The sequence below is a fragment of the Sus scrofa genome, chromosome 7 (assembly GCF_054392235.1).
Source record: "Sus scrofa isolate SSC_HxYL_T2T_F1_AM1 chromosome 7, Sscrofa_HxYL_maternal_Yorkshire_Landrace_v2.0, whole genome shotgun sequence".
In the NCBI taxonomy this organism is placed as follows: domain Eukaryota; kingdom Metazoa; phylum Chordata; class Mammalia; order Artiodactyla; family Suidae; genus Sus; species Sus scrofa.
Genome location: NC_139389.1, coordinates 42,547,477 through 42,570,069, shown reverse-complemented (window position 1 = coordinate 42,570,069; position 22,593 = coordinate 42,547,477). Strand labels below are relative to the sequence as shown.

Sequence of the window (22,593 nt, the reverse complement as noted above, 5' to 3'; positions counted from 1 at the left end):
GAGAACTGTGAGAAATAAATATTTTGTTTAAGCCACCCCATCTAGGGTATGTTGTTATTATGGCAGCAGAGCTAAGACAGGCTTGTCGAAATCAGTCAATCTCAGTCTCTATAAAGTATTGCCACCTTTTGATGACTTCATTTTGCTTCTGATCCTTTTACCTCTGAATCTGTGTACTCCCCTCCAATTTGCCTGTCATCTCCAGTGATTGGAGAAAGCAAGCACAGATTAAGATTTCTCCTTTCCTTCCTTCAACTTCTGCCTCAGTGGAGTTCATGCCGTTTCAGGAAAGACATCTGCCTTTGTCACATATCCCCGGTCCTCAGCCCTGATTAATCATCTTCAACCCCTCCCTCCCACCATCCCAGGTGTCACCTCACCTAAGCCTGTATGTCATTGGGAGGACCCTTCATAGGGGTGGTGCTGCACCCCCAATCCTGTACATATTTAAAAAATCAGTTAACAAAAGTTTCTATTTAAAAGCTCCAAGGAAAGATTAGGTAGAGTAATAACATTTTCGTCTGATTATTTGCCATATTGGCATTGAAGCAGAGAAATCTGTTAGAAAAACTGTTTGCTCTTTTCCCGTGTGTCCATGTTGAATAATATGGAGCTGGATATGTTGTCTCTATTCTGAAGCTGTCATGTGCTGTAATAACTGGTTTGACACTTATTATCTTTTTTTAATACAAAGAGGAAATTGTCAGAGTTCACAACAGTAAAATAGACCCTTTGTTATTTGTATTATTTTCATTTGAAAGTATTTTTTACTCTCTTTGCCGTGATAAAACTGAAATTTATGTGGTAAAAGACGATGGCATGACATGAAATGCCAGAATTTGGACAGTATCAGAGCAGAGCAGGAGTCAAATGAATCATTAATTGGTATTTTTTAGAACCAATGTTTATAAGCAAAGCTGTCAACTTAAATCACAGCCTAACCTCATAGGATCTTAGTGCTTTATCAGAGTAATTATTCATCAGTGACTTTAATATTTCTTCCTGGAGTGCTTAAAAGCATCCGTGCCATGCTGGTTCATAAGCACATATCACACACCCTGGCTTCACTCAAGCCTATGTTCATTCATTGTGGGAGGAAAGATGGGCACTGAATTATGCTTTTAATTTTATATCCCTGGGAGGAATTTGTGATCAGATTATTCTGGCCTTTGAGCCATGCTGCCTTGAAAGCAATTCTGAAGTGCCTGATAGTTAAGCTTAACAACTTACTTTCAATGAACCTTTGATATTCTACAGCTGTAGTAAACAGAGTGAAAAACATAATGCAGATGCCAGATTAATTTTCTCAGCCTGTCAAATGGACATTCAGGAAATCAAATGGACATTTCCAAACTTGTTTGCCAGTTTACATTCTTTTTTTTTTTTTTTTTTGGCTTTTTTAGGGCCACACTCACGGCATATAGAAGTTCCCAGGCTATGGACTTGCTCAGTGGGTTAAGGATCCGGTGTTGCCGTGAGCTGTGGTGTAGGTCGCAGATGTGACTTGAATCTGGCATTGCTGTGGCTGTGGTGTATGCCGCGGGTGCAGCCCTCAAAAGACAAAAAAAAAAAAAAAAAAAAGTTCTCAGGCTAGGGGTCGAATTGAAGCTGTAGCTGCTGCCGGCTTATATCACAGCCACAGCAACACCAGATTCAAGCCGCATCTGCAACCTACACCACAGCTCACGGCAACACCGGATCCTGAACCCACTGAGCGAGGCCAGGGACTGAACCCGAATCCTCATGGATACTAGTTGGGTTCTTTACCGCTGAGCCACAATGGGCACTCCCAGTTTACATTCTTTGAAGAATTAGAAGGGTTCCTGATGGTCTGGGGAAGTGACCACTGAATGTGAGCTATTGCATTTCCAGGCCTGGCTCTGCCACTGCCTCTGCCTCTCCCAGGGACCTGCAGAGAATCTCTCTGTACTTGCAGAATTCACCTTTCTCTTTTCCAGTGGTTGAGCTAGACCCTATCTCATGTCTCTTCCTTTCCCTAATCGTCTATGATTCAAAGGGGGGAAGTATGGGAGCAGCTTTTGGCCAAGATGCAGTAGGGACCCAGGAGATCATGGCCATGTTAGCCTCCTGAGAGCCAGGTGATGGCCCCTGTATAGAATAACTTCATTCTGAGCAGTCAGCACATATTAAATGCCTCTGGAGAAGGTACTGTGCAAGGGACAGGGTGAAGAAATGAAAACATAGTCAATTTCAGAGTTCCCTAGTGGTTCAGTGAGTTAAGGATCCAGCGTTGTCACTGCTGTGGCTTGGTTTACAGCTCTGATGCAGGTTCAATCCCTAGCCCAGGAACTTCCACATGCATGAGTGCAGGAAAAAAAAGAAAAAGCACCACAGGTAGTCAATTTGACAGACAAGTGAGAGCTCAAGGCACAGGAAAAAAAAACTGATGAGTCAAGGCAGCATATGTTACGTCAGATGAGCTCTTTGTTTGGGCATTGTTGAGATCAGGAACCGAGAGCCTAGGGGAGGCCCTCTCAGGCTCAGCTGCAGAGCAGGAGGGTGTGCCCTGGGCAGGCAGTGGAGGAGCAGGCCCTCGAGAAAGAGAATTGCAGGCATGGGAGCAAGGACTAGGGGGACATAGGGAGCTAGGCTGGAGTTTCTTCCTTTTAGGTGTAGCCATTACTAGGAGATGTTTCTGAGAATAAACGTGTTTTTATTGTAGAAAGTTTGGAAACTAGAGAAACATATTAAGCAAGTAAAAATCACCCATAACCTCACAATCCATACATGACTACTTTGATCTGTTTCTTTTTGTCATGTGTATGTGTGAGTATTCTTTTAAAAAATGATCTTCAGATCATATATATTTTCATTTAATGTTTTATTGCTTTCCCCCACATTTTAAATATTCCTTGAAAACATTTTTCAGGGCTACATGTTATTTCATTATATGGTGTTCCATAATTTGACTTTTCCTATATTGAAGCACAAATAGATTGTTTTTGTTTTGATATTGTAAATAGTGCTGTGATGAAATTCTTATACATAAAGTTTGCTTAGTCTTATATATAAATTACCTGATTATTTGAGATTTAAAAAATTGTGTTTCAGGAGTTCCCGTCGTGGCGCAGTGGTTTAACGAATCCGACTAGGAACCATGAGGTTGCGGGTTCGGTCCCTGCCCTTGCTCAGTGGGTTAACGATCCGGCATTGCCGTGAGCTGTGGTGTAGGTTGCAGACGCGGCTCGGATCCCAAGTTGCTGTGGCTCTGGCGTAGGCCGGTGGCTACAGCTCCGATTCGACCCCTAGCCTGGGAACCTCCATATGCCGTGGGAGCGGCCCAAGAAATAGCAACAACAACAACAAAAAGACAAAAAAAAAAAAAAATTGTATTTCAGCTTTCTTATAGAATTTTATGTGACACTTGAGTTTGAACTTTAAATCATAGACATTAGATGGGATCTAAATTTATTTTATGATGGTGTTGACTAAAAATTTGACTCTAGAAAATCAGTGTAATTGTACCTCAGAAATAGACTGGAGGATACCTCTACCCTGGGACAGGAAGGAGTATCATGAAAGAAGACCTGTTAAGAAGTGATGCTGAGACGTATTTATTGATTCATTCATCCATGTAAACCAGGAGCTGTGCCCGACCCTGGGAATGAGGATGGCTTGGATTAGCTCAGGTCACTGTTAGCTCTCTGGAACTACTGCCGTGGTCTGAACTAGTTTCCCTATTTATACTCTCGTTCCACTTTATTTCCACCCAGCAACTACAGGGTTCTTTGCAAGACTATACATCAGATCATGCTCATAGACTTCCCATTACACCCAGGATAAAATCCAGTGTCTTAATATAGCAGCTGTACTGCCCATGTATTACCTCCGGCCTTCCTGGCCTTTTTTTTGCATTTTCTCCAATGTGCTGAGTGTCCCCACACGTGGCGTTTCCCTCAGTGCTCTTCCCCGTCTCCCCCGGCCACCTCAGACTTACCCTTCAGTCTTGGCTCAGGATTCACTGGCTGAGAGGATCCTTTCTGATGACCAACACCCCCTATCTTAACTAGACTCACATAGAACCCAGGTCTGTTTTTTAGAGCACTTGTCACAATTTGTAATGAAACCTTTATTTGTGTTATTTAATGTAGGACTTCTCCACTAGACTGTAAGCCCCATAAGGCCAGGAACCATGACTGTCTTGCTCACTTCCCCGCAGTACCTGTCACTGTCCTTGTCATGTGGTAAAGGTGAAAGAATAAATGGAAAGTAATACAGACATAGTCCCAGGCTTCTTAGAGTTTATGGTCTTACTGAGCTTTCCTATTAACTCTAGGGTAAGAGAAGAGGAGGAATCAGAAATGATGAATGAGGGCTTTAATTGAGATGGTCGGTAGGATAAAGATGTCATTGACAGAAATGGTTAGGCTAAGTCACATTTGGAGAGAAATGATGAGTCCAGTTTTAGCCTTCTGGAATTTAAGGATGAAAGTGGGATAAGTGGGATAATTCACTGGAAAAAATCTAGCATGCCAACACCAATCTCTTATCTTCATAAAATAAAGCCTTAGTCCAAACCTATTGTTTATTTTTTATTTTGGGATATTAGTCATGAATCAGAGAACTCTTTAACGAAAAATTGAGGCCCTGGAGCCTTTTTTAAAAATTTAGAATATTTTCTTTACCTTCTAAATTGCAGATGAAGGAATAGAGTAAATACCTTCTAAATTGCAGATGAAGAAATAAAGCCATCATTTTCGTCCTCACTGAAGACATGACATTCTGCTGTCCCACATTTCTGAAGCCCTAACACTTTCCAGTTCTGTTTGGAAGAGAAAAAAAAGAGTTTGGAAATTTACTCCTTGTTCCCTTACCCTAACCACTACCATCAATTCCCACTTCAATTATTTTGGGGAAAAAAATCTGAATTACAAATTTGGGTAGCTTCTAGAGTGTTTTTGTTTTTATTATTATTTTATTTAATTAATTAATTTATTTATTTTTGCTTTTTTAGGGCTGCACCCACGGCATATGGAGGTTCCAAGGCTAGGAGTCAAATTGGAGCTGTAGCTGCTGGCCTATACCACAACCACAGCAATGCAGGATCTGAGCCACGTCTGTGACCTACACCACAGCTCACAGCAATGCTGGATCCTTAAACCACTGAGCGAGGCCAGGGATGGAACCTGCATCCTCATGGATGCTGGTCAGATTCGTTAACCACTGAACCACGTCGGGAACTCCCTCTAGAGTGTTTTTTGGTATTCACTGGGATGCAGTTCTGGTCTCAGGCTCATAGTGTTGTTAGATTTTGAATATGGTGTTTAAAGTCTTGGTATTTTGCAGAATTGCAAGATAAATTTAAGTTTGGGAGCTTCTTTTCCCCAAAAAATAATAGAAATATTCTTTGCTCTGTGAAACGTGAGTAATGCAAGAATAGACTTGATTATGACTTGAGCAGGATTATAGATCTTAGCCAAACCTAGACATAATCTCATTTGGTCACGTTATAGACCTAACATATTTTTAGAAAATGAGTGAAAATATGAACCAAGCCCCATTTCATGTAGATAGATGCCTTTGGCCTTGTATCTATGGAAGTTGTAAAATTTATCCCTGGGCTGGATGGATATTTTTTGTTTCCAAGATTGAGACTTACCCTTGAGAATATTAGTCAGGTATAAGGTCGAGGTCATATGTAATTTTTTTAAAGTTATTTAAAAGGCCACCACATTGTCTTTTACTGCGGGGCCACCTTTCTGTGGCAGTGCCCAGCTTCTTTTCAGTAACTGACTCAGCCTGACATAGTTGTGCTTGCTGCTTAACGCTCTGTAAAATGTTATTTAAATATTTCTGACTTATTGTTTCATGCTGGGTTTTATGGAACATAAATTTCTATTTAGGCCACTAATTTACAGTAGAAGTTTGTTACTAATATCACTGCAGGCTCCATCCATCTAAAAATATTGCTCATAACCTACGCTAAAAATATGTTATATGTTTGCACTGTATGTAAACAGCATTGTGTTTTATTAGTGTGCAGTGCTTTGTCTGTGGAAATGTTGGTATTGCAGCATATATTTAGAAGGGATAGGAACTCAAGTATGGCAGAAAGACTACAAAGAAGTGAAATCCCCACAGGGTGGAATTTATGGAATTTTCAGAGCACTTTGCAGAAAATCTACATACACTACCTACGTTTTCTACAAAGACAAAGTGGAATCTTGCAGAATGCTCTTGGAAGCTCTGTTATTTCATGTGTTGTCCATATTTCTAAGTGGTTTATAGAGGATTGAAACTGTAGATATATTCAGCTCAAGAGAGGCAATCATTATTGCTTTAATGGCATTTTTTTTTTTTTGAAACCTTCAAAAAATATGTCTGAAGTTGGATCTTCTTTCTAGTAGTGGGGAAATGTAATTCCACAGAATGATGTTTCATTTTCTTTCACTAAGTGTCCTTCATGTGAAGGAGATGATTTGGGGATGAGAGGGAAGAGTTTCTTTGGATCATTTTGATGCACCTTTAGTTACTACAAGTCATGCAGACTGGTTACCTGAATATATTCAGTTCTGAGTTCTAATCATTCCTGCCCCTCACTAGTAAAACTGAGGATAGAAAGTACATTCGTTAGGATTAAACCCTAGTTGCATGAGTTACTCTTGCTGCTGACATCCTGATAGGCCCGACTCTCTGGATGCGGCAGTTCGGGCACTGACTTGGTTCATCCTCCTAACCTCTGACGGGAGCAGAGCCACTGTCATCACCTGGCAAACCCAGAGTTGGTGCTTTTTGACCAGTTGAAAAGATGATTGTGTCTCAAAACCAGACTGATATGTCAGTTAAGTCACCCAAGCTGAGTTTGCATGTTGAGATTTGATAGCCAGGTTCATAAATGGAAAATTTTACAGCTTGTTTAAAATACATGTTCAGAAGGCTAAGGCCATTGGTTTTGCCTCTAAAATAGTGATGCTGGGTAGTTAAGCATCTTGTACTTATGTGGTTCCCCAGAGTGCCGAAAGCCATCGTCTGTGATGAAGATTTTTTTTTTTTTTTTTTTTTTTAACAAACAACTCTCAAAGAGTTTTAATGTAGCACATGAATCTTGGAAAACTGCTTTCTTTTTCTAATTTACTACTTTGCTCAATGCATGTTAAAGAAGAAGCAGTGAATCATATAATTAAATGTGATTTTTAAGGTCTCGGAGGTGGCACTTTCTAATTGATACTCACTGGAATTTTGCTTGGCCTGTTGGACTGAGGCAGAGGTCTTGCAAAGCTCGTCTCTTCTGAAGGCAGACTGAGTATATGATGGGTACTTTATGGCAGCAGCTGCTCATCATGCCTTCAAATGGCTCCTGCTATCCTCACTTGGCTCTATGGAGACACAGGCTCCACGAGCTCTTCTCTTGTTAGCTGTGTTTTATTTAGAAAACTAAAAATATTCACATTAAAACAATAAAGCATTTTCAAAAGCTGACTACTAGGTTATTTAATAATGGGATAGGGAGTTCCCTTCGTGGCTCAGTGGAAACGAATCTGACTAGCATCCATGAGGATGCAGGTTGGATACCTGGCCTTGCTCAGTGGGTTAAGGATCTGGGGTTGCCGTGAGCTGTGGTGTAGGTCACAGATGTGGCTCGGATCTGGTGTGGCTGCGTCTGTGGCATGGGCTAGCAGCTACAGCTCCAATTTGACCCCTAGCCTCGGAACCTCCATATGCCACGGGTGCAGCCTTAAAAAGAAGGTTAGATTCTGAATAATAAAGGTTTTCCAGAAAAGGCATTTTTTCCTGGGTTCACAATAAAGTGAGCACTACCTAAGCAGCATTTACAGCCACAGGCAAGGCAATGTCTGCAACTCCATGAGGTATAATCCACCCCATCTTCAACCTATGCTTTCACTTTCAAGACCAAGACATTCTTTGAGTACATGGAGAGTCTGTGGCCAGGACCATGGCTGGCCTCCCACCTAAGCCTGGGCCTGTGCTGGGCAGGATGATAAATGTGAAAATTGGACTGCATTTCATGGCCAGGTTTTTCACTTTGTCATTTTCTTTCTTCTTCTGGTTATTTCTTCTGTTCTTATAGAAAAGAAAACAAAGCCCATTCAACAAAGGCAAAGCACACAATCCACAGAGGCCTTAAAGATTACTGGCAGCAAAACATATTTATGTCTTTAATAAGGAATTGTAATTTATCTCTCACTAGATGAATTTTCCCTCTCTGTTTGTTCTCTCTGGAAATCAGGTATTGGGTGAAGCAGCTTGGTTTACAGGATATCATATTAATGTATTTTGATTTCTGAGGAAATATTTTGTAGTGTTTCCTGCTAGTAATAAAATTTTGAGATAACTCTCAAGTCAGGTGTATGTGGACAGTTTTGAGTTAAAGTTAATCTGTATGACTTCCACGTGTCTGAAGGCTAAAAGAGTACATCACGTGTAAGGAATGCAGGTGGGCGTGAGTGTGTTGAAAGGGCAGAGATGTGCCTATGGAGTACAGCTGATACAGTTGAAGGTGAAAATTGAGTTAACATTTGGTGAATCCAGATTAAAATTACTCAGATGAAATGGTCATGTTGTCTGAGTGACAGTCTTCTAAACAAAGTCTTTCTTAAAAGATGAGGAGGTTGCAGTGCCACAAATCAGGATATTTTAAGAGTGGGCTTTGTGGTACCTCCTGATCCTCAGGATACCTGGTCAAGCAGGTCAGAGACTTTATTTGCAGATGCAAGATCAAGAAATACTGCCGAGGAGGAGTTCCCGTCGTGGCGCAGTGGTTAACGAGTCCGACTAGGAACCATGAGGTCGTGGGTTCGGTCCCTGCGCTTGCTCAGTGGGTTAACGATCCGGTGTTGCCGTGAGCCGTGGTGTAGGTTGCAGAAGCGGCTCGGATCCCGCGTTGCTGTGGCTCTGGCGAAGGCCGGTGGCTACAGCTCCGATTCAACCCCTAGCCTGGGAACCTCCATATGCCGCAGGAGCAGCCCAAGAAATAGCAACAACAACAACAACATCAAAAAAGACAAAAGACAAAAAAAAAAAAAAAAAAAAAAAAAGAAAGAAAAAGAAATACTGCTGAAAGTGAGTGGAATATGGTGAGCTGGGCCATCCATTCTTTTTGCCTCATTCAGAAAATCTGTTTCCTGGCCACTCATCCAACATTTCTGAATAAGCCTTTTTTTGGATTTTTAAAAACCTGCAAATAAGAACAGCAGGACAGAAAAAAAATGATATTTTTATTTCCTTATTAAGGGACAGATTGATTTTTTTTTTCCTTTGGTAATATTCTGAGTCCGAAATTCATCCTAGTGCTTTCCACTACATAGTAAGACATAGTTCAGTATTTTGGATGGTTATTATGGAAGTAAAGCTAGGAGGAGTTTTGCTTATTGAAAGATAGTCGATATCTTTGAGGAGGAGTATAGAAGCTATATATCTACCTATAAATGTTCTTTTATTAAAGTTTTACATAAGAAGCTTGTGCTGTTCATTGGCCATTCTCCAAATGTTTGAATATCTTCTGGGGCTTCCAGTGATAGATTGCATATAGTCAAGGGTTCAATATCTTTGAGTTGAATTTTAAAATACTATCCTAGGGAACCTCAGAGTTACAGAGGAGAATGAAGATGATCTCTTTCTTCAAGGGCCTTACAGTTTGATAGGTGCAAAGTAACTCTAATAAAAGCGGCATGTGTTAAGTGAGATAACAGAAATACAAAATGCTGTTGGAGTGGAGAGGAAGGAAACCAATATTTGGAGGGATAATCAGAACAGGCTTCCTAAAAAATATTTATGCTAGGTCTTTCTGTCTGAAAAATCCTGAGCATCTTTCAAGGCCTACTATAAATTATTTTTAGGAAGCGTTCCCGGATTATCCCTGCAACACACTCATCATTCCCTTAACCATGTCCTTTCCCACCCCCATGAAATGCTCCAAATGGAAGAGGACGGAGAGTAAATATATAGGAGTCAAAGGCAATCAAGTTGTTAAGCTTGGGAAATTTAGGAAGATGGTGGAGCCAGAATAGAGAAGTCTAGAGGAGGGAGAAGAAAGCTTTTTGATGAGCTGATGAATCTCTTGGGCATTTTGAAGATGAAGCGCAAGATAGCAAAATAGCTTTGTCCAACAGGCAGGTGAAAATGTGAAGTGGTATGTCACAGGGTGAATGAGGCTTCGAGGTGACCCTGTACAAGCAGAGGCTGTGGATGTGGATGGAAGAGATTGCCTGTTGAGTTCTTGTAACTCTAATTTCCTGTTACCTAAGTTAAACTTTCCCTAACATTCTTGATTAATATCTAAGTTGCTGTTGTGGACTGATATTCTGTTGGTAGGATAGAGATAATTTCTACAATTTCTACCTCAGATTTATAACAGAGGAATTTGTTTTACAGAGATGCTAAGAGGTGAAGTAACATAAATTTGCAAACAGATAGTTTTATGTTTGTTGTTGTGAAAGCCATAATCATTCTCTTCCCTAGATCTAAAGGGAGAAACTTTGAGGTATAAGAAGGTCCTGGTAGTTTCTGGAAACCAAAGCTAAAAGGGACAAAAGCAGAATAAGATCCTTGTTTTCCAAAGCTTTTGCTATGGTTTTGGGAAACTATCAATAAATTTTTCTGACTCTGTAATCTTTTTTTTTTTTTTCTTAAATTCAAGACCTCACATAGGGAAAGTTGTCATTTACATTTAGGTTTAATCAAATTTCTTATTAGCACATTCTTTTTTTAAAATTTAAATGATTTTTATTTTTTTTCCGTTATGGCTGGTTTACAGTGTTCTGTCAATTTTCTACTGTACACCAAAGTGAACCAGTCACACATACATATATACATTCTTTTTCTTACATTATCATGCTTCATCATAAGTGACTAGATATAGTTCCCAGTGCTATACAGCAGGATCTCATTGCTTAACCTTTCCAAAGGCAATAGTTTGCATCTATTAACCCCAAATTCCCAGTCTATCCCACTCCCTCCCCCTCCTCCTCCCCCTTGGGAACCACAAGTCTGTTCTCCAAGTCCATGAGTTTCTTTTCTGTGGAAAGGTTTATTTGTGCCGTATATTAGATTCCACATATAAGTAATATCATATGGTATTTGTCTTTCTCTTTCTGACTTACTTCACTGAGTATGAGAGTCTTTAGTTCCATCCATGTTGCTGCAAATGGTACTATTTTGTTCCTTTTTATGGCTGAGTAGTAGTCCATTGTGTGTGTGTGTGTGTACCACCTCTTCTTAATCCATTCATCTGCTGATGGACATTTAGGTTGTTTCCATGTCTTGGCTATTGTGAAGAGTGCTGCAATGAACACACGGGTGCATGTGCCTTTTTCAAGGAAAGTTTTGCCTCGAAATATACCCGAGAGTGGGATTGCTGGGTCATGTGGTAGTTCTATTTAGTTTTCTGAGGTACCTGCATACTATTTGCCATAGTGGCTGTACCACTCGTTAGCACATTCTAATATAAGTGTTTCCTGATTTGTTGACTGAAATTTACTGGATTCTGTATGGGTATTTGGTTATGTATAGGTTTTTTACTATTGTTATCAAATTTTGGTGTTTTTATTTATCAATAATACAGCTCATGTGTGTGTTAGGAGTGTTCCAGATTTCAGGGATTTTTCTAGTTTCTTTAAAATGACAAAAGATGAATACACACCAAAAACTACAAAACAATACTGAGAGAAATTAAAGGCCTAAATAAATGTAGAAATATACTGTATTTACAGGTCAGGAGATTCAGTATTGTTAGGATGTCAGTTTTCAGGTAGGTTCAACACAATCCCAATTAAAATCCCAGCAGGCACTTTTGAAGAAATTCTGAAATTGATATGGAAATGTAAAGAAGCTAGGCTCTAATCAAAACAGCTTTGAAAAAGAACAAAATTGGCGACCTGCCCGATTTTAAGACTTATTGTAAATCAAGACAGTATGGTATTGGTATAAAAGTTAGCAGATTAAATCTGTCAGAAGTGAAAGTCTAGAAGTAGACCCATGCAATTATAGACAGCTTATTTTGAACAGAGGTGCAAAAGGAGTTCAATGGAGAAGGGAAAATCTTTTCAACAAATGATCCTGGAACAAGTGCATATGCAAAGAAAAAGAAAAAGCTTGCCAAACTTCACTTCATACCTTGTGTGATAGATAAAAATTAACTTAAAGGATCATTGATCTAAATGTAAAAACTAAAAATAGAAAACTTCCAGAAGAAAACAAACATAACCTTTGTGACCTTGGCTCAGGCAAAGGTTTTTCAGACATAGTACCAAAAGCATGACTCATTTAAAAAATTTTTTAATGAATTCGACTTTGTCAAATATAAAAACTTTGGCTCCTCTGAAGACACTGTTAATGAAAAGATGAGCTACAAACTGGGGAAAATATTTGCAAATCATGTATCTGATAAAGAATTTGGCTTCAGAGTATATAAAGAATGCCTAAGTGTGTGTGTGTGTGTGTGTGTGTGTGTGTGTGTGTATAAAATATAAAACTGAATCACTTTTCTGCACAGCAGAAATTAATGCAATATTTTAAATCAACTATAACTTAATAAAATTTTTAAAAATTAAAAAAGAGTGCCTATATCTCAATAATTAAAGTAAAAGATATCAAGAGCAAAAGGGCAAAAGATTTCAATAGATAATTCACCAAACAGGATATGAATGGCAAATAAACCCATCAAAGTACAGCAATATTAAACCTATTTTAAAAGAAATACTGAAAGAGCTTCTCTAAATAAAAAAGAAGTAAGAAATAGGATGGAGGAAATCACATTTGGCAAGCAATTACTTAAATAAGCCAGTAAACAGATCTAAAGGGGGGAAAAACCTACTGTAAAAGTGACGATAAACACACCAAAAAAAGGCAGAAAAAGGACAGACCTGAAGATGTTAAAAAAAGGACTTCAAAATCACAGAATGTGGGAAAGGAAGGTCAGAAAATCTAGACGCTGTTTCTTAATAATGTGTTTGAGCCTATGTGACTATCAGGCTAAAGCAAGCAGATATAGGAAGGGGTTGACATACTTAAAAAACAGGGCAATCACAGATCAAAACCAAACATTACATTCACAAAAACTGAAAAGAAAAATAGAGAAGCATAAACTAAACGGAAATCATCCAACTAAGAAAAGAAAGAAACAAAGGAGAAACATAGAACCAACTGGAAAACAAGGTTTAAAATGGCAATAAATACATTTTTATCAATAGTTACCTTAAATGTCGATGGACTGAATGCTGCAATCAAAAGAGACAGAGTGGCAGGTTAGATTAAAAAGCAGGAGCCTACAATATGCTGTCTACAGGAGACTTACCTTAGGGTAAAGGACACATATAGATTGAAAGTGAGAGGATGGGAAAAGATATTTCATGCCAATGGACAAGATAGGAAATCAGGAGTTGCAACACTCACATCAGACAAAGTAGACTTTAAAATGAAGGCCCTAAAGAAAGACAGAAGGACCTATTTAATGAAAAAAGGATCCATTCAAGAAGAGGATGTTACAGGAATTCCCGTCATGGCTCAGTGGTTAATGAATCTGACTAGGAACCATGAGGTTGTGGGTTCAGTCCCTGGCCTTGCTCAGTGGGTTGAAGATCTGGCGTTGCCGTGAGCTGGGGTGTATCTTGCAAGATGAGGCTTGGATCCCACCTTGCTGTGTCTCTGGCGTAGGCCAGCTGCTATAGCTCCAACAAGACCCCTAGCCTGGGAACCTCCATATGCCACGGATGCAGCCCTAAAAAGGACAAAAGACCAAAAAAAAAAAAAAAAAAAAAAAAAGGATGTTACAATCATCAATACATATGCCCCTAATATAGGAGCACTCAGACATAAAAGGAGAAATTGATGGGAAGACAATAATAGTAGGAGACTTTAACACCCCACTCACGTCAATGGACAGATCCTCTAGACAGAAAATCAGTGAGACCACAGAGATTCTAAGTGACACAGTAGAAAAGTTAGACTTCTTGACATCTTCAGGACATTACATCTAAAAAAATCAGAACATACCTTCTTTTCAGGTCCACGTGGAACATTCTCAAGGATTGACCACATCCTGGGGCACAAAACTAACCTCAGCAAGTTTAAGAATATAGAAATTATTTCAGCTATCTTTTCTGACCACAGTGGCATGAAACTAGACATCAACCACAGGAAAAGAAATTAGAAAAAACTGACTACACGGAGGCTAAACAACATGCTACTAAAAACCAATGGGTCAATGAGGAAATCAAGAAGGAAATTAAAAAATACCTTAAGACAAATGATAATGAAGACACAACCATCCAAAATCTATTGGAAGCCACAAAAGCAATGTTTAGAGGGAAATTTAGAGCCATACAGGCCTGCCTTAAAAAAGAAGAAAAATCTCACATTGACAATTTAACCCACCACCTAAATGAATTAGAAAAAGAACAACAAACAAAGTCTTAAGTCAGCAGCAGGAAGGAAATCATAAAGATCATAGAGGAAATCAATAAAATAGAGGTTCAAAAAACAATAGAAAAAAGTCAATAAAACCAAGAGCTGGTTCTTTGAAAAGGTAAACAAAACCAACAAACCTCTGGCCAGACTCACCAAGAAGAGGAGAGAAAAAACCCAAATAAAATAAGAAATGAAAATGGAGAAATCACAACAGATACTGCAGAAATACAAAAAAAAAAACCATAAGAGAATATTATGAACAATTGTATGCCAACAAATTTGACAACCTAGAAGAAATGGACAACTTTCTAGAGATTTACAACCTGCCAAAACTGAATCAAGAAGAAATAGATCAGCTGAACAGACTGATCACTAGGAACGAAATTGAATATATAATAAAAACACTCTCTACAAACAAAAGTCCAGGGCCAGATGGCTTCACAGGCCAATTCTCCCAAACATACAAAGAGGAACTCTATACCCATTCTCCTTAAACTTTTCCAAAAGGTTGAAGAAGAAGGAATACTCCCAAAGACATTCTATGAAGACACCGTCACCCTAATACCAAAATCAAAGATACTACCACAAAAAGAAAATTATAGGCCAATATGTTTTTTGAATATAGACGCAAAAATTCTCAACAAAATTTTAGCTAACTGAATCCAACAACATATAAAAAAGATCATACACCAAGTGGGATTCATCCCAGGTTCACAAGGATGGTTCAACATATGCAAATCAATCAACATTAACAAACAAAAAGTCAAAAACCATGTGATCATCTCAGTAGATGCAGAAAAAGCATTTGTCAAAGTCCAATATCCAGTCACGATGAAAACTCTTACCGAAGTGGATATAGAGGGAACATATCTTACCATAATAAAAGCCATTTATGGCAAACCCACAGCAAATAAAATACTCAGTGGAGAAAAGCTGAAAGCCGTCCTGCTAAACGCTGGAACAAGACAAGAATGTCCACTATTAATACTTTTATTCAACATAGTATTGGAAGTCCCAGTCACAGCAATCAGACAAACAAAAGAAATAAAAGGTATCCAAAATGGAAGAGAAGAGCTAAAATTGTTGCTATATGCAGATGACCTGATACTATGTATAGAAAACCCAGAGGACTGCACAGAGAAACTACTTGAACTGATCAACAGATTCAGCAAAGTAGCAGGATACAAGATTAACATTTAAAAATCGGTCACATTTCTGTATACTAACAATGAAATATTAGAAAAGGAATATAAAAATACAATGCCTTTACAAATAGCACCCCCCAAAATTAAATACCTGGGAATACACCTGACCAAGGAGTGAAAGGAGAGGGAATGCTCCCAAACACATTCTGTGGAGCCACCATTACCCTAATGCCAAAGAGACCTGAGAACTACAGTCTCAGTAATCAAGGAAATTAAAGAGGATTCAAAGAAATGAAGAGATATTCCATGCTCCTGGGTTGGAAAAATTAGTATCATAAAAATGGCCATTCTACCTAAGGCAATCTGCAGATTCAATGCAATCCCTATCAAATTACCCATGACATTTTCCACAGAGCTAGAACAAACAGTCCAGAAATTTATATAAAACCATATTGCCAACTCAATCCTGAGGAACTAAAACCAAGCAGGACACATAACTCTCCCAGACTTCAGGCAATATTACAGAGCCACTGTAATCAAGACAGTGTGGTACTGGTACGAAAACAGACATATAGACCAATGGTACAGAATAGAAAACCCAGAAATAAACACAGACATCTACAGTCAATTAATCTTTGACATAGGAGGCATGAATATAAAATGGGAAAAAGTCTTTTCAGCAAGTGTTGTTGGGAAAACTGCACAGCCGCATGTAAATCAATGAAACTGGAACACACATTCACACCATGCATAGAAATAAACTCAAAATGCCTTAAAGACTTAAACGTAAGACAAGACATCATCATACTCCTAGAACATAGGCAAAACATTCTCTGACATCAACCTTCAAATATTTTCTTAGGTCAGTCCCCCAAGGCAACAGAAATAAAAGCAAAAATAAATCCATGGGACCTGATCAAACTGACAAGCTTTTGCACAGCAAAGGAAACCTTAGGAGGAAAAAAAAAGGCAACAACCTAATCTCTAAAATATACAAACAACTCATACAACTCAACAGCAAGGGAACCAACAACCCAATTGAAAATGGGCAAAAGACCCGAATAGACATTTCTCCAAAGAAGACATACAGATGGCCGACAAGCACATGAAAAAAAATGCTCCGCATCACTGGTTATTAGAGAAATGCAAATCAAAACTCCTATGAGATACCACCTCACACCGGTCAGAATGGCCATCATTAATAAGCCCACAAATAACAAATGCTGGAGGGGGTGTGGAGAAAAGGGAGCCCTCCTACACTGTTGATGGGAATGCAAATTGGTACAACCACTATGGAAAACAGTATGGAGGTACATTAGAAAACTAAATATAGAACTACCATATGATCCAGTGATTCCACTCTTGGGCATATTTCCAGACAAAACTTGCCTTGAAAAAGGCACATGTACCTGTGTGTTCATTGCAGCTCTATTCACAATAGCCAAGACATGGAAACAACCTAAATGTCCATCAGCAGATGAATGGATTAAGAAGAGGTGGGGAGTTCCCGTCGTGGCACAGTGGTTAACGCATCCGACTAGGAACCATGAGGTTGCGGGTTCAGTCCCTGCCCTTGCTCAGTGGGTTAACGATCCAGCGTTGCCGTGAGCTGTGGTGTAGGTTGCAGACGCGGCTCGGATCCCGCGTTGCTGTGGCTCTGGTGTAGGCCGGTGGCTGCAGCTCCGATTGGACCCCTAGCCTGGGAACCTCCATATGCCGCGGGAGCAGCCCAAGAAATAGCAATAACAACAACAAAAAAAAAAAGAAGAAGAGGTGGTACACACACACACACACACACACACACATATACACACACACACAATGGACTACTACTCAGCAATAAAGAGGAACAAAATAGTGCCATTTGTAGCAACATGGATGGAACTAGAGACTCTCATACTCAGTGAAGTAAGTCAGAAAGAGAAAGACAAATACCATATGATATTACTTATATGTGGAATCTAATATACGGCACAAATAAACCTTTCCACAGAAAAGAAACTCATGGACTTGGAGAACAGACTTGTGGCTCCCAAGGGGGAGGGGGAGGGGTAGGGAGTGGGATAGACTGGGAATTTGGGGTTAATAGATGCAAACTATTGCCTTTGGAAAGGTTAAGCAATGAGATCCTGCTGTATAGCACTGGGAACTATATCTAGTCATTTATGATGGAGCATGATGGAGGATAAGGTGAGAAAAAGAATATATGTATGTGTGACTGGTTCACTTTGGTGTACAGTAGAAAATTGACAAAACACTATAAACCAACTATAATCAAAAAATAAAAATCATATAAAAGTTAAAAAAATTGCTTACTACCATTAGTCACTAGAGAAGTGCAAATTAAAATGAAAATTAGATTTAAAAGACTGATTATAAAAAGTGTTGGTGAAGATGTGGAGGAACTGTACCACTCACACTCTCCCGTTCTGCTGGTCGGAGTGTAAGTCGGTATAACCATAATGGAAAACATCTTAGCAATTTCTAAGTTGGCAACTTTTAAAAATGTTAAACGTGCACCAGCCGTATTATTCAGACCTCCACAACTAGATATTTATCCAAGAAAAATGAAAGCATATAGCCATACTAAGACTTACAGACAGATACTCAGAGCAGGTTTCTTTGTAATATCAAAAACTGGAAACAACCCTAATATTCATCAAAGATAAATGAAGAAATAGATTTTGTCGCATCCATGCAATAGAATACTATTCAACAATAAAAATGAATGAACTATTAATACATGCAACAATGTGGATAAAACTAAAAATAATTATGTTGAGTGTGTTAAACCGAAGTACAGTAAATTTTTGAAGAATTATTTGAACAAATTCCACTTGAGCAGTGACAAACCAGAAGTGGTTAGGAGTGCTCTGCCAACAGGAGCTATGGGAACATTTTTATGGAGAAGACATGGAAGCAAAGCAAGGAAATTGTTTGATTGGCTACAGTTGAAGCGGCCATGTTTTTGGGGAAAGCCTAGTAGAATCTTTTTTAATTTTTGTTTTTCTTAACTTTGAGATAGGTCACAGATTTGGCTGGAATCCCAAGTTGTTGCTGTGGTGCAGGCCGGCAGCTGTAGCTCCAATTTGACCTGTAGCCTGGGAATTTCCATCTGCCACAAGTGTGGCCCCTAAAAAGCAAAAAAAAAAAAAAAAAAAAAGGAAGAAAGAAAAGAAAAGAAAATTCAAAATAATCTGTAGTGTCAAAAAGCACTACAATTTGGGAACAGAGGTGGGGGAGGGGAGAAATAGAAGGGAAGGATTACAAAGGGGCCCAGCTTTGGGGGACAATATCTTGATTATAGTGATGCCTTCCTATGTCAAATTATCAAATTTTACTCTTTGAATATATACAGTTTGTTTCTGTTAAACCTCAACAAAGCTGTTAAAAACAAAACTATTTTCCTTTAAAAAGGGAATGGGGTTGTGAAGCTCAGAGTTTTTACCACCCTGGAAACAACTAGGTATGTGGCTCTAAAACTTACTGGGTTATTTCCCTCCCTCTAGAAGGTGAACAGAATGAGAGTGAAAGTCCTATTCAGGATTAGGGAGGTGATTTCCTAAAGCACCAAATTTAATTACTTTTATAGTTAGGTGACAACAATGAAAGATGTCATTAATTATTAAGTTATCCAGCTTTAAACAAAAAAGCCTTGACTATGAAATAATTAGTAACAAATTCCAAGGTTTGGCTGAGTGTCTATATGGTATGTGAAGAAACATTTCTTCTTGTGTGTTATAAATTTACTAGCTATTAGTTTAAAGTGCCCCATTGTTCTTATATTACAGTAGTAAATTTTTTTTTCTTTTCTCTTGGAAGGAGAAATAAATACACAACTGCAGTGTGCATAATGATGTTCAGACTAATGTTACCAACCAAAAAACAAATAGCAATGTGTTGTCAGCTCCCTGGGTAGAAATGACATAACGAGCAGGCTGGTTTTATCCTTTCTCGGATCCAGCTGTTTGATGATTGCTGTGATATTGCTGAGTTGGAAAGGAAGAAAGCACAAAACTTAAATACATGGGAAATTCATGTAGAAGTTAGAGCATTTCCATTTTCTTACTATATAAAATTTAATTTAGATTACAGACCCTTGGAAGTTGAGTGTTTTAATGAGAAGTCTCTTAACTATGTGTTAAAAGGTAAGCAAATAGATTATCGCTGCGAAGTAATTGTATTAGCACTGACTCTATTTAGTAGACTATTTTGTAGAACTTTTAGTTGATAACTATACTGTAAGCTAGCTTGAGATGATCCCCTAAAAATGATGAAACAAATGAGACCTCACAAAGTTGTAACTCTGTCTGTGGCATGCTGCAAGCTGCAATACAAAAACTAACTCAGGAGGAAATAAAATGACCCTTAAAAATCAAAGACTACATGCTAATCTCTACTTTTAAAGAATTAGTCTTTGCAAATCACTGTATTTTCAAATTAAATATACTTTTGGAGTGTATGAAGTGGGTTCTTTGACCAAAATTAGTCTCTGAACTTTCCTCCTCCATATTATATTATAAAAATGGTTTTCAACTGTGAAAGTGTGTTAGTAAGGACAGGCTAAGCCATGTTGTAACAAGAACAATATAAAATTCTCAGTAACTCTGCATAACAAATAATCTAGTTTTTGTTGATGTTACACATCTACCCTCAGTCAGATAATGTTTCACATAGTCTATTAGGGACTGAGACTGATGGGAGATCTGCTGTCATGTGACCTCCTGGGTCATTGCAGAAGGGGAGGGGAGAGTTGGAGAGTCACACCCTTTTCCACATAGGCTTTTTCATCATAAAAGTCACATGTTCTGACCCTTACAGCATGTTGGTCAGAATCAGAAATACGGCTTCACTTTGTCCTACGGTAGCTGGAGAATTGAGGGGGAAGCTGTGAATATTCAGTCATAAGTAATGTCTTTGCTACAGAGGATGGCCAGGTTTTTATATAACTTTAGCTCCACTTTGCCTGGCACCTTTGAAATAATACCTTTAATAGAAGGTTTAATGTTAATTAAAGTATTCAACTGGTAAAGATGCTTATAAGATGGCCTTTTTATATCACAGATTTTTTATGTATTCTTGTTAATAAGGAAGGAGGGAGAAGAGCATCAATACATTCTTCAGTTCACCATTATTCATATAAATATTAAACGGCCAGTTTCCAGTTTCTGAATAATCAAAATGATCTTGCTGCTGACCACAGAGTGAGATTGGTGAGTGTGTGTGCGTATGCATAGAAATATGTGACTACAATGAAAACTCAGAACGTACTTTGAAAATAGCTAGTGTGATTTCAGGCATCTTTGGTTTGGAGTTTCTGCTGTTAGAGCTCTCTCAATCCCAGTGTTTGCTGAATTACAATGTTGCTTTTCCCTCTAATGAAGCTAAACCATTGAGGAGGAGAATCTTGTATCATGTTAGAATTATCTTGAGCTTTTATTGAGACTATTTTTTCAAGCCTTTTGAGGGGACAAATCAAATATGGAAGGAATCTAGGGTGGCAGTGGCAGGGACTGCTACAGTCTGTTTGCACTCTTAATGCCAGGGGAGTTCCCGTGGTGGCGCAGTGGTTAACGAATCCAACTAGGAACCATGAGGTTGCGGGTTTGGTCCCTGCCCTTGCTCAGTGGGTTAACGATCCGGCGTTGCTGTGAGCTGTGGTGTAGGTTGCAGACGCGGCTCGGATCCCGCGTTGCTGTGGCTCTGGTGTAGGCTGGTGGCTACAGCTCCGATTCGACCCCTAGCCTGGGAACCTCCATATGCCGCAGGAGCGGCCCAAAGAAATAGCAAAAACAAAAACAAAAAAACAACAACAACAAAAAAGAATGCCAGGGAAATTATGTACATTCAGACCATACAAGGATATTTAGTCTCAATTTAGCCCAGTCATCTGACCTATTAATTTATTAACTCTAATAAAGGGGAAAGAATTTTTATTTTGCATATAGGAAATTAAAGAGAAGTCTCACAAAAGTTCTAGTTTAAAAAGCCAACTTCTTTTACTTGAATATTTTAATATGCTCTTTTGAAGAGCCCCCTTTTGCTTGAGATACTAGTTGTCCATCGCAGACATGGCAAAATCTGACAACTGAAGCTTGCACTCTGGGATTACAGTCTCCTTAGAGATGCTCATCTTTACTCCTCCAGGACACGGACATCCTGCTGTCATCTTTCTTCGCATATCATGAAAGTTCCTTAAGCACGTATTAAGCACTTTAAGTATCAGGCAGCAAGATTTGTTAAATATAGTTATGAAGAAAGACATGATATGTGCACTTAAAGAACTTACAGGTCAGTTAGGGGAGAGAGACATGTAAACTGATATTTACTGTCGCCTTGAAATGTTTAAGGGCTTTACCCAGAGTGCCCTTCTTTTCTCTACCTATACTCTTCTGTCTCATACATGTATATATTTCTAACTCTCAAATTTATCTCTCTGGTCCAGGCCTCTCTCTTGTGCTCCAACTATTGACCTGAAATCTTAGACATCTCAGACTTAACAGGTCCCAAAGAGAACTCTTTATTTTCAGTCCTTCAATCCATTCTTCTCTATCCAAGTAAATGGCACTATTATCCATTTATCATTTTATCTTGGTCCTCAGCCTGGGAGTCATCTTTGATTCTTCTACTTTTCTTTTTTCTTTTTGCTCTTTTTAGGGCTGCATCCCATGGCATGTGGAGGTTCCCAGGCTAGGGGTCAAGTTGGAGCTGCAGCGGCTGTTCTATGCCACAGCAACGCCAGATCTGACCTGTGTCTGTAACTTACACCAAAGCTCACAGCAGTGCTGGATCCTTAACCCACTGAGCGAGGCCGAGGATTGAACCCGTGTCCTCAGGGATCCTAGTTGAGTTTGTTACTGCTGAGCCATGATGGGAACTCCTCACTTTTCTTATTCTTCACATTTCAGCCCATTGGAGAGTCCTGTTGGTTTTAACTCTAACATATATCTTGAATCCATCTACAGCAGTCATTCTCTACTTTCACCACTCCAGTTGATGCCAGCATCATTTCTTGTCTAGACTCTAGTGACCTCTAATTGATCCCCTTGTTAACCCTCCAGTT

At 39.0% G+C, this 22,593-nt stretch overlaps 1 protein-coding gene across 6 annotated transcripts in view; it reads left to right on the top strand.

The window, feature by feature from the left end:
- Window positions 1-22,593, top strand: part of BTBD9 (BTB domain containing 9) — a 406,522-nt gene that overhangs the window by 133,568 nt on the left and 250,361 nt on the right. Inside the window, exon 7 of one of the 6 annotated variants that reach the window (XM_084966371.1) lies at window positions 13,983-14,025. Coding sequence (XP_084822497.1) covers window positions 13,983-14,010 — 28 coding nt within the window. The 3' untranslated portion in view covers window positions 14,011-14,025. 6 annotated transcript variants of the gene reach the window in all.